At 51.7% G+C, this 27,515-nt stretch overlaps 3 protein-coding genes across 7 annotated transcripts; 2 read left to right on the forward strand and 1 right to left on the reverse strand.

The window, feature by feature from the left end:
- The first annotated feature begins 20 nt into the window (after positions 1-20).
- On the forward strand, positions 21-5,079 carry vipas39 (VPS33B interacting protein, apical-basolateral polarity regulator, spe-39 homolog). 2 transcript variants are annotated; one of them, XM_069725075.1, is made up of 19 exons: positions 21-123; positions 478-570; positions 834-939; positions 1,040-1,177; positions 1,268-1,306; positions 1,659-1,723; positions 1,960-2,016; positions 2,124-2,216; positions 2,319-2,352; positions 2,459-2,561; positions 2,654-2,681; positions 2,784-2,857; positions 3,145-3,220; positions 3,410-3,544; positions 3,670-3,711; positions 3,794-3,970; positions 4,163-4,252; positions 4,343-4,447; positions 4,534-5,079. In XM_069725075.1, exons 2-19 carry the CDS (start codon positions 478-480, stop codon positions 4,552-4,554), a joined length of 1,476 nt encoding a protein of 491 aa, XP_069581176.1. In that variant the 5' UTR covers positions 21-123; the 3' UTR covers positions 4,555-5,079. The 2 variants fall into 2 exon arrangements, with proteins under 2 accessions (XP_069581176.1, XP_069581177.1); XM_069725076.1 differs by lacking the exon at positions 21-123 and having other exon boundaries at positions 367-570.
- Positions 5,080-5,158: 79 nt separating this feature from the next.
- Positions 5,159-7,841, forward strand: LOC138636822 (probable G-protein coupled receptor 132). The gene is made up of 2 exons (XM_069725081.1): positions 5,159-6,052; positions 6,238-7,841. Exon 2 carries the CDS (start codon positions 6,238-6,240, stop codon positions 7,315-7,317), a length of 1,080 nt encoding a protein of 359 aa, XP_069581182.1. The 5' UTR covers positions 5,159-6,052; the 3' UTR covers positions 7,318-7,841.
- A 3,131-nt stretch (positions 7,842-10,972) lies between these two features.
- On the reverse strand, positions 10,973-27,288 carry cdc42bpb (CDC42 binding protein kinase beta (DMPK-like)). 4 transcript variants are annotated; one of them, XM_069725048.1, is made up of 39 exons: positions 26,477-27,288; positions 24,361-24,452; positions 23,752-23,835; positions 23,552-23,647; positions 22,952-23,100; positions 22,062-22,155; positions 21,567-21,767; positions 21,013-21,261; positions 20,619-20,874; positions 20,389-20,496; positions 20,018-20,151; positions 19,534-19,776; positions 19,234-19,344; positions 18,814-19,058; positions 18,542-18,647; positions 18,299-18,423; positions 18,063-18,168; positions 17,646-17,708; positions 16,997-17,145; positions 16,810-16,904; positions 16,629-16,708; positions 16,264-16,338; positions 16,111-16,182; positions 15,881-15,986; positions 15,654-15,790; positions 15,433-15,572; positions 15,208-15,289; positions 14,910-15,126; positions 14,664-14,726; positions 14,318-14,559; positions 13,850-14,207; positions 13,637-13,734; positions 13,470-13,554; positions 13,210-13,327; positions 12,888-13,005; positions 12,453-12,686; positions 12,088-12,193; positions 11,923-11,984; positions 10,973-11,738 (listed from the first exon to the last, which is right to left on the reverse strand). In XM_069725048.1, exons 1-39 carry the CDS (start codon positions 26,643-26,645, stop codon positions 11,616-11,618), a joined length of 5,391 nt encoding a protein of 1,796 aa, XP_069581149.1. In that variant the 5' UTR covers positions 26,646-27,288; the 3' UTR covers positions 10,973-11,615. The 4 variants fall into 4 exon arrangements, with proteins under 4 accessions (XP_069581149.1, XP_069581150.1, XP_069581151.1 ...); XM_069725049.1 differs by lacking the exon at positions 17,646-17,708 and having other exon boundaries at positions 26,477-27,287; XM_069725050.1 differs by lacking the exon at positions 12,453-12,686 and having other exon boundaries at positions 26,477-27,286.
- Between the last annotated feature and the right edge of the window lie 227 nt (positions 27,289-27,515).

Below are 27,515 nucleotides of genomic sequence, written 5' to 3' on the forward strand. Positions count from 1 at the left end.
TTCAGACATGAACTCTTCACACAAACCTGCAGCTCCGTGTTAAACTCCAACTCCCAGCAGCCCCCGCGAAGCCGGAAGCCGTGAAGACCGTCAGAGAGGAGGAAGGAGCTGCAGCAGGTGAAGGTAGGAACAGCTGATCGCGTCTGATCAGTTGTGTGTTGTTGTTTTTGTTTTTAACTCGGCGGATTCGTGACTTCTCTTGTTCCGGTTTACGGGTTATAAATGCGCGCGTGACGTCACTGTTTCGTCATTTGTCAGAGTGAAACACGGACGTTTCTGTTAGCCTGTTAGCATGCTAACCAGCCAAACCTGCAGCTGTCACACACACAACACACAAAACACACAACACATGACTGACACACACACACACACACACACACACAGTTGACGTCATCTGCGTCCCTCCACTCTGACGTTTCCTGCCTGTTCCGTGTTCCTGCTGATATAAATAAATAAAGTTAACCCTTCTGTGTCCAGATGATGAAGAGTAAGGCTGATGAGGAAGACTACTGGCACGGCTCCAAGTTCAAAGCTTTCACCTTCGACGATGAAGACGATGAGTTCAGCAGGGTAAGACCTGGTCCCACACACTGCTCAAGACCTGAACCTGAACCGAACCGGACCGAAGTGGACTCGGTAACACTGTGTGACGTTCAGGTGCTTCAGTAACACCGTGTAACGTTCAGGTGCGCCAGGAACATTGTGTGACGTTCAGGGCTTCAGTAAGACCTTGTAATGTTCAGGTGTGACGTTCAGGTGCATCAGAAATAGTGTGTGACGTTCAAGTGCATCGGGAACACGGTGTGACGTTCAGGTGTTGGTTTATGTGTCAGTTAAAAGAGTCGAAGCAGACGGTGAACAGCATCCGTGGGCTGGTGGAGGAAGACGATGATGAAGACGATGTGGAGAAAGTCAGCTGGAGCGGAGAGCCAATCGGCAGTAAGACACCTTCCCTCCTCTCATTACTAACACCTGGGCAGAATGCTGAGCTGTGATTGGCTGCTGGGACCTGAGATATCCGCCACACCTGTGTCCCCAGGTATCTCCTGGTCCGTCAAAGAGACGGCAGCGTCCAACCAGAGGACAGACAGAGAGCCCACCTTCCCCAAAATCAACACAGACACAACGTCGCTCAGCAAGAGCCAATCAGGGTACTCGCTGAGTTACCTGTTCAAAGGTGAGATGGGAGGGCGGGACCAGGTCACATGACTCAGACAGGAAGTGAACCGTGATCACGTGACTGAAGCTTCGATGTGGTTTTCTACAGGAAAAACTAAAGGAGGAAACTTCCAGATCCTCACTGACTGTAAGTCTGACAACAGGATGGATGGATGGATGGATGGATGGTTGGTTGGATGGATGGATGGTTGGTTGGTTGGATGGATGGATGGTTGGTTGGATGGATGGATGGTTGGTTGGTTGGTTGGTTGGTTGGTTGGTTGGTTGGATGGATGGATGGTTGGTTGGTTGGTTGGTTGGTTGGTTGGATGGATGGATGGATGGATGGATGGTTGGTTGGATGGATGGATGGTTGGTTGGTTGGTTGGTTGGTTGGTTGGTTGGTTGGTTGGTTGGATGGATGGATGGATGGTTGGTTGGTTGGATGGATGGATGGATGGATGGATGGATGGATGGATGATGCTCTTTTTGTTTTTTAGCGCTCAGTGACTCCTCTGTCAGGCACTACGCTCCCGAGCTCCGAAAACCCAAATCTGAATACAAGGTAACAGCAGGATTACTAATCTGATTACATACTGGTAATCTGATTACAGATGATCTGATTACAGTCCAATAATCTGATTACAGTTATGTAATGTGAGTACAGATGGGCGATCTGATTATAGATAATCTGATTACAGTTAGATAATCTGATTATAGTTGATGTTAATGTCATTTGTTTTTATTTTGATGTTTCTAAAGATTATGTCTAATGATGATGTCATCGTGTTGTGATGTCAGGATTACGTCAGTGATTGGTCCCCTGAAGAGACGGTTCAGAGACTGCAGCAAGGAAAGGTATCACACCTGTCTGTAGTACTCCAGTGTATTTATACTGTAGTTCAGGCAGTGACTGCAGTATTGTGTGTATTTTTACTGCAGTATTGTGTGTATTTGTATTTCAGGCGGTGTCTCTGGAGAAGTTCCGCTCTCTGCAGGACAAACTTCTGCTGCTGGATTTCGCCGTCAGCGCTCACGACGGAAACGTCATCACTGCGGTAACTTTATTTACAATCTGATCCGTGAACACGTCATGAATCTTTAAACTTTATTCAAAACTTGGATCAAAGACAAAAACGAGCGCGTCGTTTGTTTTTCAGGTTTTGATTTTTTTAAAGAGGACCCTGAGTAAAGGTGAGTCTGCTGTCCTGATCCTGGACCACGCGGGTCCTGATCCTGGACCACGTGGGTCCTGATCCTGGACCAGTGTTTGGGTTCCTGACTGTGTGTTCCTGCTCAGAGGTTTTGTTTCGGGAGTTGGACTCCAGGCAGACGGCTCTGAGACATTTCATTCACTACCTGACCGAGACCAGAGACCAGAGGCTGCTGCTGGAGCTGCTCAGGTCTGAACTCACCTGAACTCACTTCAATTCATGTTGACATCAAACTCAGTTTACCTAATTTGTTAACGTCCTTTTCTTCTTCTGTCCCTCAGAGCTCTAGGCAGGATGGAGGACGTGGCGGTACGTAGAACTTAGTAGTACACAGTATTAATACACAGTAGTGGTACACATGCGGGATGACAGGATGCCGGTGTAATTTCCTTTTTGTTTCCATGGCCACAGCTGCTTCAGTATAAAGAGCACCTCAACATTACAGATGAAAACAAGAGGCGGGACTTCCTGAAGAGTTGCCTCAGGTGAGTGACAGCTGCAGGACGTCGTTCTTCAAACTCGACTGATGTGACAGAGTCGGACTGGTAATCTGATTACAGTCGGACTGGTAATCTGATTACAGACAGATCTTTAATCTGATTACAGTCGGCCTGTAATCTGATTACAGATTAACTGGTAATCTGATTACAGACAGACTGGCAATCTGATTAGTGATTAAGGTTCCTCACTGCTAGTTCTTTACTGTGTTATTTTTATGTTTACCGTTTGTTGTTTACAGTTTGCTGAGGTTTGTGTATTTGTTTGTTTTCAGCCTTCCCTTCTCTGCGGAGGATGCGGCTCATGTTCAGGACCACTACACTCTGCTGGAGAGGCAGATCATCATCGAGGTAAGAAACCCCTTTGATGACACTTTTAATCCAGTTTATTCCACTTTAATCCAGTTCAGTCCACTTTATTCCCAGTACTAACGTCGTGTTAATGCCCCGACTGGTCCCAGTCTAATGCCTGAATCCTGACAGTGAACGTTTTGGATTAAATATATTTTAATCCCACTGTTCCGTATGCGTTGTTGCTAGGCAACCGACCGGCAGGCGGAGCGCGGCGGGAAGGTGGAAATTTTCCAGAAGTTTCCCAGAAAAGCTTCAATCCTCAACATGCCGCTGATCACGACGCTCTACTACTGCTGCTTCTACCACTACCCCGAGTCGGAGGTCAGTGACCGGATTAGTTGAACCGGATTAGATGAAACTGATTAGTTGAACCGGATTAGATAAACCGGATTAGATGAAACTGATTAGTTGAACCGGATTAGTTAACCCTGGGTTTTGGGTTTCAGGGAACCTACAGCAGTCCGTTGAACGTCCGTCAGACCTTTAAGGTGAGAGATGTTTCATTCGACTCTGTTGACCTCTCGGCCTCGGGGTCACCATCAGTTGCTGACCTCCGACCTCTTACCTCAGATCTCGGAGAGGCAGTACTTCGTGACGGCGTTGGGGGCGAGGGCGAAGCTGAAGGCGTGGTTCGACGTAGACGCTCTGTTCACCAGCAGGAACTGGCTCGGCTTCACCAGGAAGAAATCACCGCTGAGCTTCCAACGAGTCGTCGACATCCTGCATAAAAACTCCGCCCCCACACAGGTGAGGGGGGCGGGGTCAAGCAGCAGTATTATTACACAGGAGGCGGAGTTAATCAGGTGTTATTTATTAATGAATCCCATACCGACGGTGTTACTGAGTATTGATAACGACAGGTGTGTTAATGTTTACTGCGTTATTGGTTACCCGCGTTGTTATTGATGATGAGCGTTGTTGTTGTTTACCTGTTGCCAGGTGCTGCAGGAGTACGTCGGGCTCATCGATGACGCAGACACGAGGATCAGTTTGGCTCAGAAACATAAATGTCACGACATCGTCATCAACGTGAGTCTCGTAAAATTCTTTAAACCAATCAGAAGCGAGCAGGGTGGGTTTAAGTTCATGATGTGATGTCACGATCTCTGGGCCAATCAGACGTACCGGGACATGAAGGACCGACAGCTGTTGCGAGGATACCGGGGGAAGGTGGAGAGAGGCTCTGCGGAGGAGAGGAAGATCGACGAGCTGATCAGCAACTCGGTGAGGAGGAGGAGGAGGTTGAGGAGGCATCTTCATCGCCGGCATCATGTGACCCGACTGAACCGTGTTTTTTTCTTCTTTTCCAGCAAATCCGCTGGAAAAACTGACGACGGCTCCCAGCAGCAGAGACTTTTTATTTTGAAACTTAACTACCTGCGCGAGATGAAGATCGTCCATCACCACGGGAACGGGACCTAGCAAGTCTACTTTGTATGACTCCTCCCACAAACCGCAGGGTGGGCGGAGCTTCTTTTCTGCAGAGTCATCGCCGCCACGTCATCGCTTAAACATTCCTGAAAGAAACTTTTGTAAATATGAAAAATAGAAACATGAAAATATGAACGGACTTAAGTGATGTGGTTAAAGGAAGGAAGGAGGTCGTGAAGCAGTACCGGTTGGTAACACAAGATGGCCGACTTCTTTCTGTTGGAACAGAATCTAATTGACTTCACTGATTGAATAATTCTATTGATTACACTCTCGAGTTATTGATCGGTTCTGCCAGTTGGTTTTTCTCTGACTTGTTATTCCTTCTTCCGGATGAATGAATGAGATGAAAACAATGAATTAAATATGAAACTGAATAAATAAATGATGCTGACGTCACGTGACGCCAGCGCTGCTCCCCGAGACTTCATGTGGCGTTCGCTTCATTCAAGAATCAGCACGAGGACGGAGACGGACGATGCGCGAGACCGCGGTGAGTAATGACCGCAGGAAAAGTGTCCTGTTTCGCGCGTGTAACTGTCACCGTGACTTCCAGCTGGCTTTTGCATCACGACCGCAATTGTTATTGATTATAACCTCATTGATCACGTCACCGAGTCGTTATCCTGCTGCTCGGACCGTGTGATGAAAGCCGTGGATCGGGACCCCCTCGGTTGTCACACCATAAATCTTTGTAAAAGGATCAATAAGGTCAACGGCATTGTTTTTAAATATCTATTTTGTATTTTTATATCTTTATAGTCCACAAAGCTGAAAAAAAATGATCAATAACAGTTTTTAATGTCATCAAATCAGAGAGGAGGAAGCGGAGGAAGACAAAGGGAAGAACAACAGTGAAAACTCATTAAATATTTAAACACTGAATATTTACTGCAGAAGTCAGAGTATCAGATATTGTTTGTGTCATATTACTACACTCTAGAACAAATACTCTGTTGTACTGCAGTATTCAAATATCAAATAAATCACTGTTCAGAATATAAACTGGAACGGATTCAGACTCAAACTGAACACGGGAAGTACTTTACTCTGAATTTAGTTGTAGTTTAGTTCTAGTGATGTACTTTAATAAACTCAAATATACAGTAATATATTCTAATATACTTCAATATACTGTAATATATTCTAATATAGTGCAATATGCTGTAATATATTCTAATATGCTGTAGTATACCGTGTATTACTGTAATATATTATAATATACTTAAATATACAGTAATAATACTGTATTTTTATCCACAGTAATATGCAGAACTGCCCAGTATCTTAGAGTACCTGAGTGCCACAACCTGTCGTACTTCTAGCTGAAGAAGGAGGAGGAGAAAGAGTTGGTGAAGAAAGAGAAGAGGAGGGAGGAGGAAGAGAGTATAAATAAAGGTAAAATATACCGTGATCTTCATCAAAAATTGATCTTTTGATTTTCAGAGACAAAAAATTTGAGACAAACATCGAGAACGAAGAGACGACACAAAGTTAATCATGAAGGAAAAAAAAGCGTAATAAGAGAGACGACGATATTGAGATGATGACCTTGAATCTGATTGGCCGTCTCTCCCCCGCAGATGCTGCCGGCGACCGAGACGCTGTCCCTGAGAAACAACCAGAGCTCGGTGGCGTGCGAGCCGCCGTACGACGAGGACCGCCTGCCGCTGGTGCTGCTCTACAGCGCCGTGCTGGTCGTCGGTCTGCCCGCCAACCTGCTGACGGTCTTCCTCACCTGGCTGCAGGTGCGCAGGAAGAACGTGCTGGGAGTCTACCTGTGGGGCCTGTCGCTGTGTGACCTCACCTACCTGGGCACGCTGCCGCTGTGGGCGGACTACGTCAGCAGGGGACACAGCTGGCCGTGGACGTCGGCCGCCTGCAAGCTGACGGGCTACATCTTCTTCAACAACATGTATATCAGCATCTTCCTGCTCTGCTGCGTCTCCTGCGACCGCTACGTGGCCGTGGTCTACAGCGTGGAGGCGCGCGGCCTGCGGCGCCAGCGCCACGCCGCCCTCATCACGCTCGCCATCGTCCTGCTGGTGGCCGTCGGCCACGTGCCCGTGTTCACCATGAGGGAGGGCGCCGCCGCGGAGGGTTCGCGGCGCTGCTTCGAGCCGAGTCAGCGCAGCGCCACGGTGACGGGCTTCAACTACGCCCGCTTCGTGGTCGGCTTCCTGGTGCCGCTGCTGGTGCTGGTGGCGACCAACCGCGGCATCCTGGCCAACGTGCAGCGCAGCACCGGGCTGCGGTGGGAGCAGAAGCAGCGCGTCCGGCGGCTGGCGGTGGCGGTGGTGCTGCTGTTCCTGGTCTGCTTCGCCCCGTACCACGCCATCCTGCTCATCCGAGCCGTCCTCTACCACTTCCCCCACCTGGAGGACGGCACCTGTCTGTTCGAGAGGACCATGTACACGCCCTACACCATCTCCCTCGGCCTGTCCACCGTCAACAGCGCCGTCAACCCCATCCTCTACGTGCTGTCCAGCGACAACATCCGCAAGGAGCTGGGCCGAGGGCTGGAGAAGGTCTGCGGCCGAGCGCTGCTCAGGCCGCGATCCAGCAGCAGCCAGAACCAGATCCAGCCGTCCAACAAGTCCTTACAGCTGAACCCCGCCAGCGAGACCGAGGGACAGCCGGCCGGAAAACCACCGGGGTCCTGACAGACGGCACCCGACCGGGACCAACTGGACACCGATGAGCCCAGAGACCGGTATACGGTGCCCCAATGAGACTGCAGGGTCATCCGCCAGATACTGGTGGACTGTCCTGGACTCTACTGGTCTGTCCTGGAGTCTCCCGGTCAGGACACATGGTGTGAAGGGTTCGTCCTCTGAGGAGCAGGACTGAGACATCAGGACCAGGAGCCGGTGAGACATCTGTTTATGGACCAAAGTGATGGACGAATGTATGAACCCATCCTGGAACAGAACAAAACAGACAAACAGATAAACAAACAAACAGATAAACAAAAAAACACATGAAAAAAACAGACAACTACACAAACAGATAAACAAAGGAGTCTGAAAGAATTTGAAGAACCTGAAATGTTTTTGAAGCTTGTTCTTGTTTTCACCTCGAGTCACTGAGATGTTTGTCATCGTTGTTTGTTGTTTGTTGCAGATCTGTGCTCGTGATAATTTAATTCCACTGCTCATTAAAATAATAAAAAAAAGAGAACGGCTGATGTTTATTTTAAGGTTTCGTCTGTTCTACTGAAATTTGTTTTGTCAGAATATGAACGTTTGAATAAAAAATGGAATCAGTGCGGTCGTTACTGAAGAGCGACGTCACGAGAAACTTTCATGTGATGTTCCGATACAGGAACGTGTTCTTCGCTTTGTTCTTAATTAACCGGCAACAGATCAGTAATATTATTGGGTATACAAAACAAAAAAAAGCATCCCAGAGAGGCAGTCAGAGGCACAATATCATTAAAAGATTCAGAGAATCTGGAGAAATCTGGACAAGACTGAAAACCAATATTGGATGGTGGTGATCTTCGGGCCGTCAGGCAGCACTGCATTTAAAACAAACACAATTCTGCGGTGGAAATCACTGCATGGGCTCAGGAACACTTCTGAAAACCATCGTCTGTGAACACGGTTCATCGCTGCGTCCACAAATGCAGGTTAAAACTCTCCAAAGAAAAGTGGAAAACTGTCCTGTGGTCTGACGAATCAAAATTTTAGATTCTTTTTGGAAATCATGTTCCGGGGCAAAAAGGAGAGGGACCACCTTCGTGCCAATATTTTTTTGGAAACAGGGTTGTAAAATTAAAAATAAACCCAATAATAACAACAAAAAATACAGCTTTATGTGCTGCTGCTGCCCTGATCTCTGCCTGCAGGTGTGGTCGGTATGTCTCCTCTGTGTCTTATATACGATTTTTATTTAAATCAGCTGTTTTGAAAAAAAAAAAAAAAAAATGAACAGGAATTTTTCCCTCCATCGCATTTTTGTTGAACATTTAAAACACAAATCAAAGAACATGAATGTTTATGATGAATTCTTGTTATCGATCGGATGAGTTCGTGGAGGGCGGCAGGCTTCAGCTTTACATTACAACAACTTCCTCTCACACACCTGCTGATGAAGGTCAGGACGAGCGGCCGAAAGCCAGGAACCGGTGCAGCTTGATTCATTTAGTTTGTGTCGTCTGAAGCGGAGCAGCAGGAACTCTGACCTGATTCCTGCTCTGCTCTGATTGGCTCTGCTGTCGCTCTGCGCTCATCCGGACGCTCTGATTGGCTGAAGTCTGGAGGATAAACAAGCAGAGCTTAATTAATCATTAATGAATCTGTCAGACACCACTGAGGGTGAAATTAATCATTGATAACTGACCTAAAATCAGCCCAATTAAATATGACAAAAACAGAATGGAGTCTGGTGGACAGCCCTCCGACACGTTTCGATGATGTCACAGTGACATCACAGCCTCCTTCAATTTACATCTGGTCTTTGTTTGTGTAGACAGATGTTTACTCTGATCACCATCAATGAAGCTGCACACTCTGCTGACTCAGCATCAAGGGGTGGAGCAGTGCATGGTGGGAATGACATGAGACACTTTTGTCATTTTTGGTAAACAATAAGAAACTGTGAGAAGACACTCGGGTAAGATGGCCGACAGGAAGTGCCACAGGTAAACAGGAATGGATTTCTGAAAATTAAATCATGAAAATGGTGTAAAGGTCACAGGTCACTAATGAAGGTCAATATATTTTAAACTCATCCTTGAAGTTTACCCAGCAGACGTTGATTCAAAGTTGGAGCTTTTATTCTGACAGAGTGTGTATGCACCTTCGTTATTGAACATAATGAGAGACCGCCCTTATTTTGAAAGGATTCACCGTTTGGTCTGACAGAAAAATGCTCCCGTTAAAGAATTCATCTTATTGTCATAAAGGCCAAACAGGTAAAAACATTTCTCCAAGTCAACAAACTGAAACGGCGTAAATTAAAGATCTAATATCAACCTTTACCTGAGTTGTTTACCTGAACCGGTGTTGTTTACCCGCGAAGGTGTTGTTTACCCGTGCAGGTAGTGTTTATCCATTTAGGTGTTGTTTACCCATTTAGGTGTTGTTCACCCATGCAGGTGGTGTTTACCCATTTAGGTGTTGTTCACCCATGCAGGTGGTGTTTACCCATTTAGGTGTTGTTTACCTGTGCAGGTGGTGTTTACCCGTTTAGATGTTGTTTACCCGTGCAGGTGTTGTTTATCCATTTAGGTGTTGTTCACCCGTGCAGGTGGTGTTTACCCATTTAGGTGTTGTTTACCTGTGCAGGTGGTGTTTACCCGTTTAGATGTTGTTTACCCGTGCAGGTGTTGTTTATCCATTTAGGTGTTGTTCACCCGTGCAGGTGGTGTTTACCCGTGTAGGTGTTGTTTACCTGAGCAGGTGGTGTTTATCCATTTAGGTGTTGTTCACCCGTGCAGGTGGTGTTTACCCGTGTAGGTGTTGTTTACCTGAGCAGGTGGTGTTTATCCATTTAGGTGTTGTTCACCCGTGCAGGTGGTGTTTATCCATTTAGGTGTTGTTTACCCATTTAGGTGTTGTTTACCTGTGCAGGTGGTGTTTACCCGTTTAGATGTTGTTTACCCGTGCAGGTGTTGTTCACCCGTGCAGGTGGTGTTTACCCGTGTAGGTGTTATTTACCTGAGCAGGTGGTGTTTATCCATTTAGGTGTTGTTTACCCGAGTAGGTGTTGTTTACCCGTGCAGGTGTTGTTTACCAGAGCAGGTGGTGTTTACCCGTGCAGGTGGTGTTTACGCGTGCAGGTGGTGTTTACCCGTGCAGGTGTTGTTTACCCGTGCAGGTGTTGTTTACGCGTGCAGGTGGTGTGCAGGTGTTGTTTACCCGTGCAGGTGGTGTTTACCTGTGCAGGTGTTGTTTACGCGTGCAGGTGGTGTGCAGGTGTTGTTTACCCGTGCAGGTGGTGTTTACCTGTGCAGGTGGTGTGCAGGTGTTGTTTACCCGTGCAGGTGGTGTTTACCTGTGCAGGTGGTGTGCAGGTGGTGTTTACCTGTGCAGGTGGTGTTTACCTGTGCAGGTGGTGTGCAGGTGGTGTTTACCTGTGCAGGTGGTGTGCAGGTGGTGGTGCAGGTTGTTTACCTGTGCAGGTGGTGTGCAGGTGGTGTTTACCTGTGCAGGTGGTGTGCAGGTGGTGTTTACCTGTGCAGGTGGTGTTTACCTGTGCAGGTGGTGTGCAGGTGTTGTTTACCTGTGCAGGTGGTGTTTACCTGTGCAGGTGGTGTGCAGGTGGTGTTTACCTGTGCAGGTGTTCCTGCTGTGACACAGACACTGATTCTCTTCAGGTTCGTTTATTGTGGTTTTTTTTTTGCTGCTAACAGTTTATCGTTACAAAGATTCTTTAACTGGTGATTCTGGAAGAAACAAAGCAGTAGTGTTCAGGTGTGACCGCCCCCCTCCCCCTCCATCTCCCTCACTCACCTGCAACCACCAGAACAAGGGGCGGGGTCAGGTGGAGGGGGGCGGGGTTAACAGTAAATAAGGAAATACCACTGACACAAAATCAAAGATTATTTTTTTCTCCTACAACGATGATGATGATGTGCAACTTTAACAAAACTTTAAAATTAATTCATACAGTGTTTTTTCATCAGTGAGACCTCCCATCTGAGTTAGCTGCTGAGCTAACTGTGGCTAGCAGCCCGCTAAAGCTCAACAGGAAGTTATTTAATACAGAAAAAGAGCAAGAAAGGACTGGTCCCCCAGAGCCTATCAGAAATAAGGTCAAAGGTCAAAAACAGCAGCCGTCAGCAGGGGGTGGGGTTAAAACCAAGGGGCGGGGCTTCCCAGCAGGTAAAATCCAACAAAATAAAAGCAGCAGGAAGCCTACACTCTCCCCACCACAATAAAATCCTCAAAGTAAAAGCTCAGGTCTACAGCCTGATTGGTTCATTCAGCCCCCTCTGGTGTGCGGGGGCGGGGCCTCAGGGCTCAGAGTCCAGTCCGTCCAGAGTGAGCTGGCTGCGGTGGGGGGAGTTGGGGCTGGGGGGGCTGCTGGGGTTGGAGCTGTTGGAGGGGGTCGAATGTTTGGTGGAGTCCGAGTCCGGCTGGTGAGAGACGTCCACAACACACACACACACACACACACACACACACACACACACACACACACACACACACACACACACACACACACACAGATCATCAATACTTGTTGTATATTTGTTTGTGTGTGCGCGCGCGCGTGTGTGTGTGTGTGTGTGTGTGTGTGTGTGTGTGTGTGTGTGTTACCTCACGGTCCAGGTCAGGGTCCGGTTCACAGATGTTGCGGGATGAAGCTCCTCCCCCAAAATCTGAACCAATGAAAACAAAGAAGACAGAGGACATCATTGTGAGTCAGTCTTCGTGAGACAGCAGCTGGACAGGTGACACGCTGACATCACTGCTCCCGTTTACCTGAAGCTGTGCGGGTGATGTGTGTCTTGCTCCTCTGTTGTCGAGAGATACTGGACAGTGGGCGGGGCTTATCTTTGACCGAGTCATCCTGAGAGGGCAGCACACTCTACACACACACACACACACACGCACACACACACACACACACACACACACACACACACACACACACACACACACACACACACACACACACACACACACATCAGTAAAGTGTGTGTGAGTGAAGTTTGTGCTGGACAGAAATTATGATGACCCTTGACCTCTGAAACATCATGTGACCAAACAGGCTGACCAGTGTGAGGGAGGAGGGGGGAGCGGTAGGGGTAGGAGAGAGAGCGAGAGAGAGAGAGAGGCTGGCCTACCCTTCCCAAAGAGGAGGTGGAGGGAGAGGAGGAGGAGGAGGAAGGCTGCAGGAGGCTCTGCTGGGAGGAGGAGGAGGAAGAGGCGGCGTCTTTCTGCAAGAAGGCGCCGGCCGACACCGACGTCATGTGATAGACGTGCTCAAAGTTGGAAGGGGGGGAGATGAGGGTGTGACGGGAGGAGGAGGAGGAGGGGGAGGGAGACGGGGAGGGGGAAAGGGAGATGACATCACCAACCTGAACACCAGGGAAGAGGAGGAGGAGGAGGAGAGGGTGAGGAAGGTGAGAAAGGGGGGGGGAGGAGGAGGAGGAGAGAAGAGAGGAGGAGTCAGTGTGATGAACAGAGCAGTCCGAGGGGAGGAAGGAGAGGAGGTGAGGGAGGAGAACATGCCGGCGGGAGGAGGAGGAGGAGGTGCAGTAGTGAGGAAGAGGAGTTACCAGAGGGAGGTCCATCAGGACCTGCATGCCGTCTCCTGGTCCCATGTGAGCCACGTGGTTGAAGTTCGTAGGATTGGAGATCATCTTGGACCTGAGCTCCGGATCCCTCAGCATCTCCCTGGCAACAAACAAACAAACAAACAAACAAACAACACGGATAAACAAAGTGACGGGAGCTAATCTATCGGCAGAATAACACACCGTAAACATCCTGCCGTGACATAACCGCCGTTCGAGAGGCGTTGAATTGAACACACTTTTGTATTTTGCCGAGTCACCGCGCTTCGTTTTGCTAAATCACTGTTTTAATTTGTTGGGTCACCTCCTTTGTTGGAGTCGCTCCTCCTCGGGAACCTTGAAGAGAAACTTCCGCTTGCTGCGAGTTCGAACCATCAACTTCCTGCTGTGGTCCGACGTCTCTGGGATGGTGAGGTCGCCCTCTGACGACACAAAGGTGGAGAGACATTAGCTTCGGCTGGAGAAGGTCAGTGTCCCCGGTCAGTCCTCGGTCAGTGTCCCCGGTCAGTGTCCCCGGTCAGTGTCCCCGGTCAGTGTCCCCGGCGGTCGCGGGTGCGTTTTTACCTGATGAGGTGTTGCTGAAGTAAATCAGACGAGGAGGTTCTGAACTCAGTAGGTTTAAGGTCCCTTCAACATTCAAAGGTCTGATCTGAGGACAGGTACACACACAGGTTTTCAGCTGATCCTAAGCTGTGATTGGCTGGTTTCTGGGCTCAGCTGTGATTGGTTACCTTGCGGAGGGAGATGGTCTGGACCCACTCTGTGGTGTGAATATCAAAAACATCAACCCCGTATTCACTGTAGACCGTCAGGTGAGACGAGTTGGAGCCTGAGGAGAGAAGGACAGGTGAGAGACCGGCCGGGCGCGTCCGTCTCAGACTCACCTGTCTGAACTCGGCTTAGTTGCTGCGGAAGCGAACGTGCGTGTCGAGCAGGTAACGTACTGCACGCGAGCGGCGTGGCGGGCCACATCAGCTCCTGGGTCCGGGAGCGGCGGCCCTGTCCGTCCACGTAGATGCCGAGTTGGCTGAAGCAGAGCAGCAGCTCGCTGGATCCGACCTCCAGGGCGTGCAGGGCGTCGAGCGGCGGCTGCTGGGCCAGGAAGGCCAACGACGGGTCGCCCGGACTCACCAGGCTGATGGGGGACGACTCCCCCTGCAGGGCCAGCAGAGCGAAGCCGGACGGGTAGCCGACGCACAGCCGCTCCCTGACCATCCCCAACCACTGCACCGTGCCGGGAGCCTGCACGTCCCACAGCTTCTTATGGTGCGGCTTCGTTCGAGTGATCTCATAACACAGAACCTGGAGGGCGGATGGGGGGGGAGGGGTCAGACAGAACCAAGGCGTCAGCAGGACAGGGAACGGGACCAGAACCGCCGCTCTGCTCCGGGTGAGCCGTGGTGTTCTCTGACCTGACGTTTGACGGCAGCCAGCAGGCAGGCGGGTCCTCCGGGTCGTAGCACCCCCGAGGTCAGAGCCTGGCAGCCTTTGGTCTCCGTCAGCTTGCTGTCGAAGGCAGACTCGGCTCCCTCCAGCACCCCCCAGGAGTGAAGGTGAACGTGACGGTTCCGACCGCAGAGAAGAGCGAACATCTTCTCCTTCGGTATCAAATCGATTTGATAAACCTTCTTACTGTCGGTGGCTCGTACAATCACTGCAGGGAGAGAGAGAGAGAGAGAGAGAGAGAGAGAGAGGAGGAAGGGTGAGTGCTGTCGCAGCGTCTCTCCGTCCGTCTTTCTGTCCGTCCGTCCGTCTCACCGTCTCTGGTGACCTCGACCACAAACAGTCCGTCCTCTGTTCCCAGGGCGATCCTCTCCCGATCTGCAGAGAGAGAACACGTTTGTGATCGGGGCTTTCGGGCCTCATCGAGATGGGCTCAAAACATTCTCAAAACTCCCTGAAACATCGTCAGCCTCCCCAGAGCCCGTAACGCTCACCAAAACCTGCCTTCACAGGTTTAAAACCAAACAAAAACCAAACTCAGACCTCCTCAGAGTTACTGACCGAGCACTGCAGCGGACAGGATGGTCTTGATGATGGGCAGCGAGGCGTCGTAGGCCTCTTGCAGAACGTGGACCTGCTGGCTCTTCAACAGGTTCTTGGCCAGGATGCTCTGCAGACCCTCCAGGATCCGAACCCACTTCCTCTTCTCCACCTCACTCTCCGCCAGGACCAGCAGAGATACAGAGGAGAGCTGAGAGGTCAGCTGCGACGACGTCACCTAATCACAACAACAACAGTCAGGACGGACCACAGGTCAGAAGTCAGATAGTAAGGGTTCCGATGGGATGGGGTCTCCTACCCTGAAGATGCAGGGAATGTCCTTCCTGGTGGCGTGGATCACATCTGACGCCAAGACTGAGCTGACAGAGAAATCCTCATCCCTGAAAAAGAGAGAGAGATGAGAATATCTCCCCCAAACCGTCTCGGGGACGCACACCTTCTCCCGAAGCTTCATCAGAACTACCTGAATTTCCTAAAAAGTCCTCTGACTCTCTTACAGCAGGCGAGCTGACATGCAGGTTACCTGAGGTCAAGGACCAGACTGGCCACCACCCCTGGCTGGGTGGACTTTCCCTCTGGCAAGTCGTAGAGAAACAGTTTGCAGTCGGAGACCACGGCGAACGCTCGCTGCCAACCCTTCTTCACCCCGCTGGGCTTTGGGATCTGAGAGGGAAAAAACAAAACGCCATGAGTCCGTGGAACTGCTGGACAGCGACGGCGTCAGAACTGCACCGGCGGTCTTACCCTGACGTAGCCCTTGTAAGCGGTGCCGATACCCCGCTGGACATCGATGCCCTGCGGCCTCTTGGCCTGCTCTGCCGGGATCGGGCAGACCAGGGGGGCGTGGTCTTTACAGGAAACGTGGCAGATGAAGGAGCACACTGCGGACAGACCGAGAGAGTTCGATTCAGAAGCTCGTTACGCCCGACCGGGCCGGCAACCGGTGTGAACGTGCGTTTAGCGCCGCGTACCTTCGCAGGCGTACCCCTGCCGGATGAGTCCCACCATCAGGGAGGTGCAGTGCGTGCACTGAGTCGGACTGGAGAACGACTTGATACTCAGCTGGTGAGCTTTGGGCTGAGAACACAAGGAGGTTCGCGATGAAGCGTTACGTGCCCGCGGCAGACGGGTGGAGCGCCTCGTCGGCGTTTACCAAAATTACACGGGCGACCCGATCAAAGGAACAATGACGGCAGCGTACCTTTGGTGTGGTCAGCGAGGAGCTCTGGTAGGTGGGGGAGGGGCTGGCCGGGACCGACGCCGCTTTAAATTCCTGTGGACAGAAACAGGAAGGGTTCAGTAGGGGCGCACGAACCGTTGCATACGATACACGAACAAGCGACGTGCGACCGACCTCGTGTTCGGAGACGGGCGAGGGCGAGGCGGTCATCGATTCTGGTTTCAGAGGGGTGGAGTCTAAGTCTGTGGTCTGCAGGTAGAAGGAAAAAAAACCATCATGCGAGGTCTCGAACAGCTCTGACATCGACTTGACAGACTAACAAGCAGGAAGCTCACACGGAGGTGACCTGAACGCAGCTTAAAAAACAAACAAACAAAAAAGTAGGGAAACTCCTCCCACCGTCCTCAGAACGGTGAAATAGCTCCGCAGGTCCGAAAGCGCAGGAACTTTTTCAGAGTTTTAAAAACGGTTGGAGGAGGCGGAGCCAACTGACGGCTCAACGTTACAAAAGGGGAGGAGGAGGAGACGAGGCGACTCACTCTGAAAGTGAGGTCCGGGGCCAAAGGAGACGTGTTGAAGTACTCGAAGATGGAGTCCTGGAAGTCCGGGAGCTTCATACCTGCAGACACACGACAGGTTAAATACGCAACATTACTTTTTTTCGTGTTTTTTTGGTGAAACTCCTCTAAAAGACGAGAGGGAGTTAACAGGTAGCCTCACCTTTGTCGGAGCGCGACCTCTCCTCCATCTCCTTCTTCAGATTCTCCACCTGTTCCCCCATGTCCCTGCTCCTCTCCTCCGTGTCCTTCAGCTTGCTGCGGACAGACGACGAAGACGGGTAAGACGAAGGGAACAGACAGAAAGAGACGAGGGGACGGTCTGCCTTTTTTTTTTTTTGACCTCTGACCTCTCCAGGTTGATGTTGGCGGCCTTGACTTTGCGCAGCTCCTCCTGAACCAGCTGTTTGGCTCTGATCTCGGCGTCCAGAGCCGACTGGAGCTCCAGACGAGCCGACATGTCCAGCTTCTGACTGCGACGCACCTTCCACAGCGGGTCCTGCGGGGGGCGGACACAGAGGCGGTCAAGGTTACCGTGGCAACAAGCACCGCCGTTTGTGTCCCTCTTTTATAGACTGTGATAGATGGAGCAGTCAGCCGATCAGAGCAGCTCATGCGCATAGTCAAACGATGTGGTGACCGGAGGGATGATGTCACTGATGATGCTGCTGGGTGACATCATCACGCGCCGTCGTGACGCCGACCCGGTCTCAGAGCCCAGACCAATGAGGAACCCTGTGGCGCTCTGAAGGACCCCTTCAACTCCCTCAGACACTCCCTTGGACTACTGGACCACATGACAGACCCCCAAATCCTCATTTCACACCCCACAATTACCGAAACCCTGGAACCTATCAAAGGACCGCGAGAACCCGGTCAACTGACCCTCACTGTGAATGGTGGACATGCAAGCCAATAGCCATGCAAGCTTTTAAAACCCCGTCCAGGATGAGGTAGAGCGAGTCCTGATTGGCTGGAAGGGTTAAACGCCACACTCACCCTCCTGTCTCCACCAATAGGAGGCCAGGGCTTCTTAGGAGGCGTGGCCACTCCTGACTCAAGCTGAGACAGTTAAAAGAACAATCAACACAAGAACTGGTGACCGAAGTACTGACAAGTAGTACTGACTGAAGTACAGTTTAAAGCTGCCGTGTTTTAAGTCGTACAGGTGAGACAGTTGATGGCCACTGAACTGGTGACTTTACTGCTTCTGTGTATTTGCTGTTACATTGTTGAACCTCTGGCGCCAGCACCTGCTGCACATCTGGACCAGACCACCACCTGAGCAGCCACCTCACCTGCACCCACTACGACAGCACCTATCTCTGTGTGTGTGTGTGTGTGTGTGTGTGTGTGTGTGTGTGTGTGTGTGTGTGTGTGTGTGTGTGTGTGTGTGTGTGTGTGTGTGTGTGGTACCAGAGGTCTGGTTCCCAGGCTGGAGCTGCGCAGGGTCTCCAGCTCCTCGGTCATCTTGGTGGCCAGAGCCTGCAGGTAGCCTCGAGCGTCCTTCTCGTCGCTGACCCTGAACACAGCGGACACAGCGGAGTTAAACACGCGGCGCCTCCCAGGGATGGGGGGAGGGGAGGAGGAGGAGGGGATGAGGGGGATTGGGGGAGAGAGGGGATTGGAGGAGGCGGGGGATGCGCACTCACCACTGGATGATCTCTGCGATCTGAGCCTCCCAGTGGGCCACGCTCTCCTTCTTCGACGACAGGTCCTGGAGGTCGTCCTCCAGCTGCCGGTTCTGAGCTGTCAGGTTGTCCACGAACGAGCACAGCTGGAGACGGCGAGGGGACGAAACGGTATTACACAGCGGCACCGCGACGGGTGCACAGTGACAGTGCCACGACAGTAGTATCGCAGGATTGCATAGTAGTACTGCAGTATTTGGTCACCTTGTCCGACTCCACCGTCAGTTTGCGGTTGTCTTCTGTCAGCAGGTTTTTCTCTCGGTCGTGTTTCTCCTTCAGAGCAGCAACAGCTTCGTCCATCTCGGTCTGCCTGCAGGGGGGGTGCACAGACACCTGGTTCAGGACTCGCTTGTCTGTCTCTAACACCCGGTTCAGGACTCGCTTGTCTGTCTCTAACACCCGGTTCAGGACTCGCTTGTCCGTCTCTAACGTTCAGGACTCGCTTGTCCGTCTCTAACACCTGGTTCAGGACTCACCTGTCCCTCTTGGCCTTGTCCAGCTTGTCTCGGAGCTGCAGCAGCTCCTTGTTGGCGGCGAGCTGCGCCCCTTCGGACTCCTGCAGGTCTTTGCGGAGGTTTTTGATCTCGGAGGAGTGGGCCGAGTCCCTCCTCAGCAGCTCCTCCTCGTAGAACAGGACCTTCTTATCCAGCTCAGCCTTCACGCGGGACATCTCCTGCTGGGACTCGGCCCCGCCTGCCGCTGCTCCCCGACCCTGCTGAGACTGGTACCGGAACCAGAACAACCATGTGATGCTGAGGACATGTTTGCTTTGTTGTTGGATCCTTCGTGAACAGTCCGGTTCTTTTATAGCTTTAGTTTTAGTTGGTTGAGTTTTGGTTCAGTCTAATTATTAATTATTTTTTAGTTCTTTAACGTGCGACGGTGTGACCTCTGACCTTCAGGCTCTGAAGCTCCGCCTCCAGCTGTTTGGAGTAAACCTCGCTGTGCTCTCTCAGCTTCCTCTCCTTGGACGCCTCCGCCTTCGCCTCATCCAGCTGAGCCTCCAGCTGACAAACACACACACACACACACACACACACACACACACACACACACACACACACACACACACACACACACACACACACACACAGCTTTTATTCTGAAGGGATCACCTCTTTCCTGTCCCGTGCCTATTGAACAAGAATGGAGCCAGCCTTCCTCCTCCTCCTCCTCCTCCTCCTCCTCCTCCTCACCTCCTTGCGGTTCTTCTCGGTCTTGCGGATCTCCTGTCTCATGGTGTCCATCTTCTGCAGGAGGGCGTCCATCTCCTCCTCTTTGTCTCGGAGCTGACGGGACAGTTTCTGTTTGGAGGAGCGCAGCTCGGCCATCCTCTCTGACAGCTCCGAGAACTCCTGCAGGGCCAGCTTCCTCTGAGAGTGCGCCTCCTTCAGCTCCTTCGTCTGACTCCTCAGACGCTCCAGAGAGTCGGCCAACTGCTGCTCGGACACACACACACACACACACACACACACACACACACACACACACACACACACAGATTTCTCAGCACATACATTTTATTCTTTTATTTAGAAAAACAGGTTGATTGGCAGCAGCTTAAATTTTCGTCAGTCAGAGACCGAAAGTATTGTGAAGTACTCTAGTACTACTGTGTAGTGCTGTATAGTACTGTGTACTACAGTGTACTAATGTGCAGTCCAGGATAATATGATGTACCTTGTGGACGTCGTCCTTCTCCTGTCTCAGCGTCTTCACCTGCTTCTCGAGGGTCTTCAGTTTGGAGGCGGAGCTCTCGTAGTCCTGTCGGAGTGTGACCGCCTCCTCCAGCTGGTGCTCCAGCCTGTCAGAATCTATGACATCGTAGGGGCGGGGTTTATTTATTTATTTAGAAATATGCCAACCATGCCGTGGCATCCCATCATTATGATGACATCACTGTGAGGTCATCGGTGAAATGTGTCATCACGGCGTGAACACAGTGCCTCGCTGTAAAACTGCGACTACTAAAGTAAACTACTAAACTACTAGTACTAGTACATGTCACAACTATATCTGGTAATACTAAACCCCCCCTCTCCCCCACCGACCTGCCAGCTTCTTCTTGAGCCGTTCGATCTCCTCGTTCAGCTTCTTGATCTCTTTGTCTCGAGTCAGCGTTCCTCCTCGAGCCGGAGCCTGCAGGGCCTGAGTCGACTCTGCAGAAGCACACTGAGGTCAGAAGGAGTACTACAAAGTACTACAGAGTACTACCGGAGTAGTGTACTACAGAGTACTACCGGAGTACTGTAGTGTATTTAAAGGCTCTCGTCCTTCTCACCTTGCAGCTTGCGGTTCAGCTCTTGCTTCTCCTGCTCCAGTCGGCGGATCCTCCTCTCGAACGCCTCCACCTCCTGCCCTGCACCCCCTCCTCCTCCTCCTTCTCCTCCTCCCCCCACCTCCGCCTGCCGGACCCCCAGCCCCACCCGGCTGACGGAGCTGCGGTCGGAGAAGCAGCTCTCGGTGGTGTAGGTGAAGCCGACGAAGGGGAGGTGCTGACCGGTGAACCCGGTGTGAGACATGGGAGGTGTGATGTCCTGCGGGAGAAAACAAATACACAGTGAGACCGGCAGGAACCACCTTCATACCGGGGGGGGAGGTCACTGAAAGGTCACGGGAGGGGTCATCAAAGTCTGAAAGGTGGGAGAGACAGGAGACCGGACCGGGACTCTCACCGGGTTCTTCAGGACGTCGTCGTCTACGTCGAAGTTGGAGGTGTCGGTGGGCGACGACACGTCGGGGATGTATGGCGCCTCCGCCGACCGGATGTTGTCCCAGTCGATGCCGCTGAAGAACGGGTGGTTCTTGAAGTCCGAGATCCCGTTCAGGCCGAGCCGCCGCTCCCTGGAGCAGAGCAGCCGCTGGATCAGATCCTTGGCGTCGTCGGACACGTCGGTCACGTGGGACGGGAACTGGAAACGCTCCTGAAACAACCGGAACACAAACACGGCGCCGCTTTCAGACCAGAGGAGGGGACGGTCGATAATAAGACATTTTAAAAATGGAGAGCAGGACGAGGCGTCCGTCCACTGAGGGTTCAGATTTAGAAAGGAGGAAGTAGGACGAGAGTCTGGAGACAAACACGTAACCTGGAAACGGCAGCGGAGGACGAGCTGGAGCACGAAGCGTCGCTTTAGGAACGGCGGGATTACACCGCCGCGGTAATCTGATTACTCTCCGCCAGAAAATAAGACGTTTCGATCGCACGGAGGAAACGGGTCGGTCTCACCTCATGGTTCATGATCTTGCCGTAGGTTTCCACCAGCGACTCGGCGTAGAACGGGGTTTCTCCGTACAGCATCTCGTACATGCAGACGCCCAGAGACCACCAGTCGCACTCCGGCCCGTAGCGGCCCATCCCGTCCTCCATGGCCTGCAGGATCTCCGGGGAGATGTAGTCCGGGGTGCCCACCGCCACCGAAGACTGCACCTGCACCGACACCACGGGAAGAGTCCAGAAAACTGACGACCGAGACCACATTCAGGTGAGTCTGAAGAGAACCGAGCCTGCGGTCAAAACCGGGTTCACCTCGAAAGCCGAACCCGTTAAACCTGGACCGGTGTTTGGAGTGAGTGAGTGAGTGAGTGAGTGAGTGAGTGAGTGTGTGTGTGTGTGTGTGTGTGTGTGTGTGTGTGTGTGTGTGTGTGTGTGTGTGTGTGTGTGTGTGTGTGTGTGTGTGTGTGTGTGTGTGTGTGTGTGTGTGTGTGTGTGTGTGTGTGTTACCGTGCCGTCCTCCATCATGCGGAGACAGGAGCCGAAGTCTGCGAGGCGAATGTGGCCGTTGACGTCCAGCAGGACGTTGTCCGGTTTAATGTCTCTGAAAAAGATCCAACAACATCCAAACATTTAGAACCCCGTAAGAAACGACGGTTGTTACTGGTCGTAACTGCAGTTCTATGAATGTGATTGGGCACTGCTATTGGTCCATCCCCGCTCCGAGGCTCCGCCTTCACTCCCCGAGACAGATCTTAACGCCTTCCTGTACGACAAACACTCAGAGAATCAGAGTTATGTCCAGTATTTCGGCCTGGCGTGGACTGTGCGTGTCCGACGGGCCACAGGGACGCTCACGGTCTTCATGAGTAGACCTTTCTGAACAAGTCAGTAAGTGGACACTGAGTGAAACATCCAGGATTTATGGGGCATGTCTCATTTCCTCTCCTGAACACTCTTAAATAAAGTTGAGTACGTTTGAACCGTCTGGTTCAGTCTCTGGTTTCAGGAAGGAAGGGGGAGGAGCAGGATGGAACTACATGTCCCAGAGGACACCGCTGCCAGGAAGAACACACTTCCTGTCTCGCTCGCTCTCACACACACACACACACACACACACACACACACACACACACACACACACACACACACACACACACACACACACACACACACACACACACACACACAGCGTTCAAACTGTCTCCTCGTCCACTACATAGCGGACGAGTGGCCAATCCGAACATGGCGACACACACACACACACACACACACACACACACACACACACACACACACACACACACACACACACACACACACACACACACACACACACACAAGCCGTGCTTTAACGCCGTAACCGTGGGTACCGGCCACGGACAGGCCCCGCCCAGTACCTGTGGATGTAGTGCTGCTGGTGGATGGAGTGGACGGCCAGCACCATCTCTGCCACGTAGAACTTGGACATGTCCTCCGGGAGGCGGTCCTCGAACTTACTGAGCAGAGTCAGCAGGTCGCCGCCCACGTAGTAATCCATCACCAGGTACTGCAGTACAAGTACACACAGGGACGTGCATTACTGTCAGAGTACAGTCAGAGGACTGTCAGAGTACTGTCAGAGGACTGTCAGAGGACTGTCAGAGTACAGTCAGAGTACTGTCAGAGGACTGTCAGAGGACTGTCAGAGGACAGTCAGAGTACTGTCAGAGGACTGTCAGAGTACTGTCAGAGGACTGTCAGAGTACTGTCAGAGAACTGTTAGAGGACTGTCAGAGTACTGTCAGAGTACTGTCAGAGGACTGTCAGAGTACTGTCAGAGGACTGTCAGAGGACTGTCAGAGTACTGTCAGAGTACTGTCAGAGAACTGTCAGAGTACTGTCAGAGGACTGTCAGAGTACTGTCAGAGGACTGTCAGAGAACTGTCAGAGTACTGTCAGAGTACTGTCAGAGAACTGTCAGAGGACTGTCAGAGTACTGCAGTACTGGTGGTACTCACCAGGAAGTTGTCGTCCTGGAAGGCGTAGTGCAGATTAGTGATCCACTGACTGTCTCCTTTCACCAGGACGTCACGTTCTTCACGAAAACACGCCGTCTGCAGAGAGAACACGTCAACAACACGTTAACCTCACAGCAACATGTCATACGCATGATGATGACGAGGAAGAGGAAAAGAAAGAGGAAGAGGATGAAGCCCACCTCGGCTCTCTTCAGCATCTCCCACTTGTTCAGGATCTTCATGGCGTAAACTCGCTCTGTGTGCTTCATCTTCACCACGGCAACCTGAGAGAGACAGACCGGATCAGGATGGGGAAGGGGGGGGGGTGATGGGGAGGACTGGTTTCTGGTTCCTGCTCTGGTCTCCATGGTGACCAGGTAGAACAGACATGTTGGCAGGTGTGTGCCAATAAAAACCCCGCCCACATACCTGTCTGATCTCAGCGCCACACCTGGACTTTAGAGGACTCAGGTCGCTGTGTGTTCTCTGAGGACCGTCCTCACAAGTACAGTAAAGCAAACCAGAGGGTGTGTTTGTATCCCGAGGCAGAGGACAGGTGTGGCTGAGACACACCTGTCCTCTGGTATGTAGACAATGTACACAAGCGCACACAGAGAGAGAGAGAGACAAGCAGAGACACACTCGTCTCTCGTTCTATTATTTCGTGTTTTCGATACGACTGATCAGAACGTTTGATCACCGAGTCTGAAACATAATGAAAGTTTTTTTTTTCTTTTTACTTCCTCTGCTACCACTTCTCTCTCAGGATGAGGGGGTGGGGTCAGAGGTCAACAGGCAGGAAGTCTTACCTCTCCAAAAGCTCCTCGTCCAATCACCTTCAGCATCTCGAAGTCGTCTCTGTGCAGCCGCATGTCCTTCACCGTGGTGGTGAACGGTTTCACTGAGGACACACAGGAGACAACACCGCAGAGTAAACAACAACAACCAGGCACCACAGAGTAAACAACAACAACAACCAGGCACCGCAGAGTAAACAATAACAACAACAACAACCAGGCACTGCAAAGTAAACAACAACAACCAGGCACCGCAGAGTAAACAACAACACACAGTCACCGTAAAGTAAACAACAACAGGCACCAAAGAGTCACCAAGAACTATCAGGCACTGCAAAGTAAACAACAACAAACTGTATATTGTTGAGTATATTCGTGGTGAGGGGCACTAGGACCCTGCAGACTGTCAGTTCCTCATTCATCTTTTATTCATCTGATCAGTTTTATCTAGGACACACACACACACACACACACACACACACACACACACACACACACACACACACACACACACACACACACACACACACACACACACACACACACACCAGAGGAGTTTTGGTTCCTGAGACTGAACTGGACTTCAAACACCTGCAGGACCCTGAAACCTTCCTGGAGGTTCAGGTTCAGATTCAGGATTTGGAGTCAGCAGGAGGGGGCGGAGCTAATCATCAGAGATGATCAAACTGATCAATACAGATATTTTCAGCTGCTGTCAAAATAAGAGTCTGCGACTGTGACGCGGAGGCTGTCAAAATAAGAGCTTTAAATGGTGTGAATCATATCCTTCTCAGGATGAGACCACATTTCCCATAAACCCCGTCACTTCCTGTTTTGCATTTAGCTGATGAGGAGAAGATGAAGAGCTGCTGACAGTCGGTGATGTTGTTGACAAAGCCAGGTTTTATTTTGAAAGTCTTGCTTATGTGCCACTTCACCTTCAGCAGATAAACTTTTAATATGGAAAAAAACTGGCAGCAAACATTTTTTTTTTAACTACAACTTCCTGTTAATGGTAAATGTTGCGGAGGTCGACTGTTATTCATGTTGATTGTTGTGATGGCAGGATTTCCTGGACACGCCCCTTTCCTGGTCCGCTGCTTACAAGGATACGTCACCGTGGTAACTGATGCTGCAGACCTAACCTGCTCCAAATAAAAGCTCCGCCTACTTAACCAGCTTCCTGTGATCTCGTTCGTTAGGTTCAGTTAAACCGGATTAACGGACAGAAGATCCTGGACATGTTGGACCTCGGTTCTGGGTTCTGGTCTCCGATGATGTCGTGTCTCGCTCTCGGACCTCAGTGGTCGCGTCAGCTGGCGATCAAACCCGTAGCAGGAACGGAAACATCAGAGACTCGAGCAGCTGCTGGAACCAGGTCACGGGAAACCAGGACAGGAACAGGCTGAACCAGGCCAAAACTGGGCCAAACTGGGCCAGCGTGCAGCCGCGAGTCGACTGGCAACCAACTCGTCCTCATGACGCACCTGGTCTCAGGTCAAAGGTCAAACCTGCAGCAGTGACCGGGTCCTGGTGACACCGCACACCTCTGGAGAAACCTCCCAGGATCGTTGGTCCCCCCCCCCCCGCCCCCTCCCATCTTCAAGGACCCCCAGTCCTTCCTAAAGGACCTTGGGCCCCAGAGACCTGAACCCACATTCAGGGAACCTCCACCCCACAGATGGATCCTCTTTTTAAGGACCAGTCCCCAAAAACCTCCCTTCAGAAGTCTCGAGGCATCTCAAGGACCCCCTGAGACTCGGTCCAGGACCCCCGTTCCCCTAAAACCTCCCCGAAACCCCACAGAGACCTCCCTCTCTCAATGAGCCATCCTGGAGCCGATGAGACCTGGAGAGAACCTTCTGGATCCAAAACAACTTTCAGCTGATTTAATGAGCTCGGAACCTTTTTTTTTTTTTTTGTGAGAACCACACCCCGGGACCCCCTGAACCTCCTTTCAGGACCCCCCCACTCCCTCCCCTGCTACCCTTCAAAGACCTCTGCGGTGCCCCGGGGGAGCCCAGGACCCCCCTCTGAGGGCATTTCAGTTTGACAAGTGAAGCCCGGGTCTCCGGAGTGTACCCGGGACCAGACGCAGGTGGAGGTCCGTGGACCCGGGACCACTCACCCCACTCCAGGAAGTCGGTGATGTGCTTCTCCCTCTTCAGCGGGGAGTTGCAGCACTCCGTGTAGAAGCAGAGCAGCAGGTCGAGCAGCGCCTCGACGCTCAGGCAGCCCGCCGCCCTCTGCTCCAGCAGCAGCTCCTCCAGCCGCTTCAGGCGGACCTGCGCCGACATCCTGACCCCGGGAAGACCCGCCCGCCTCCCGCTGGAAACACCGACCACAAGCCCGACGCTCAGTCCGAGTGTAAGCCGCCGCCGCCGGGGGCTGCGCTTCCTGCCGAGTCGTGCCTGAGCTCAGCCTGCTAGCAGCAGCTAGCTCGTTAGCTCCGGGAGAACATTCCCGACATTTTGAGCCGCCTCTGGGTGTCGGTGAGTCGGTGCTTCTCCGCCGGTTACCGTCGCTCCGTCCGCCTCCGTGAAGCCGTTCAGCCTGCAGGCCCGCGTCGGTCCGCCCTCCGCATCGGCTTTAATCCGGTAAATCTGGACTTTCCTCTCAGAAATCAGGACGTCGGGGCAGACCGTCGACTCTCAGGCTGGCCGCCGCTGCTCCATGGCCGCTCCGTCGGTGTATCAGCCCGGTGAACGGGTCCGGGAGCTCCGGGGGCCGGCTGGGCTGGGCTCAAAATGTCCGTCCGCGCCGGGAGGGAGCGCGCCGCGGGATTAGAGACGGTTTTTTTGGGGCAGTTTGAGGCAGCTGCCGGTGTGGCTGATCAGTGGGAATATGGCTGAATCCAGGTCGGATCATCCAGAGCAAGCTGAAGAGACGACATCCCGCTTCCGGTCACACGGAGCTTCACAATGAAAGCTGTAATCAATTAATCAGTCTGGATCGATAGAGTGTCTGTCCCCGCTGGGCGGTGGACTCACAACAAATACACCATCAGCGGAAAACAACACATAAACAAACAAACAAAGCGTAGGACAGCCCGCTGAAGCAGAATAAATAAAAACAAATAATAACTTTTTATTTTTATTTATTTTATTTTTTTGGGTCATAAATGGACATTTAATCATTAAAAAGCATATTCATCAATCACTATTGTG

The sequence above is a fragment of the Brachyistius frenatus genome, unplaced genomic scaffold, assembly GCF_029030835.1.
Source record: "Brachyistius frenatus isolate BFR_SWC_R1_liver_20210118 unplaced genomic scaffold, ASM2903083v1 Contig_408, whole genome shotgun sequence".
In the NCBI taxonomy this organism is placed as follows: Eukaryota; Metazoa; Chordata; class Actinopteri; family Embiotocidae; genus Brachyistius; species Brachyistius frenatus.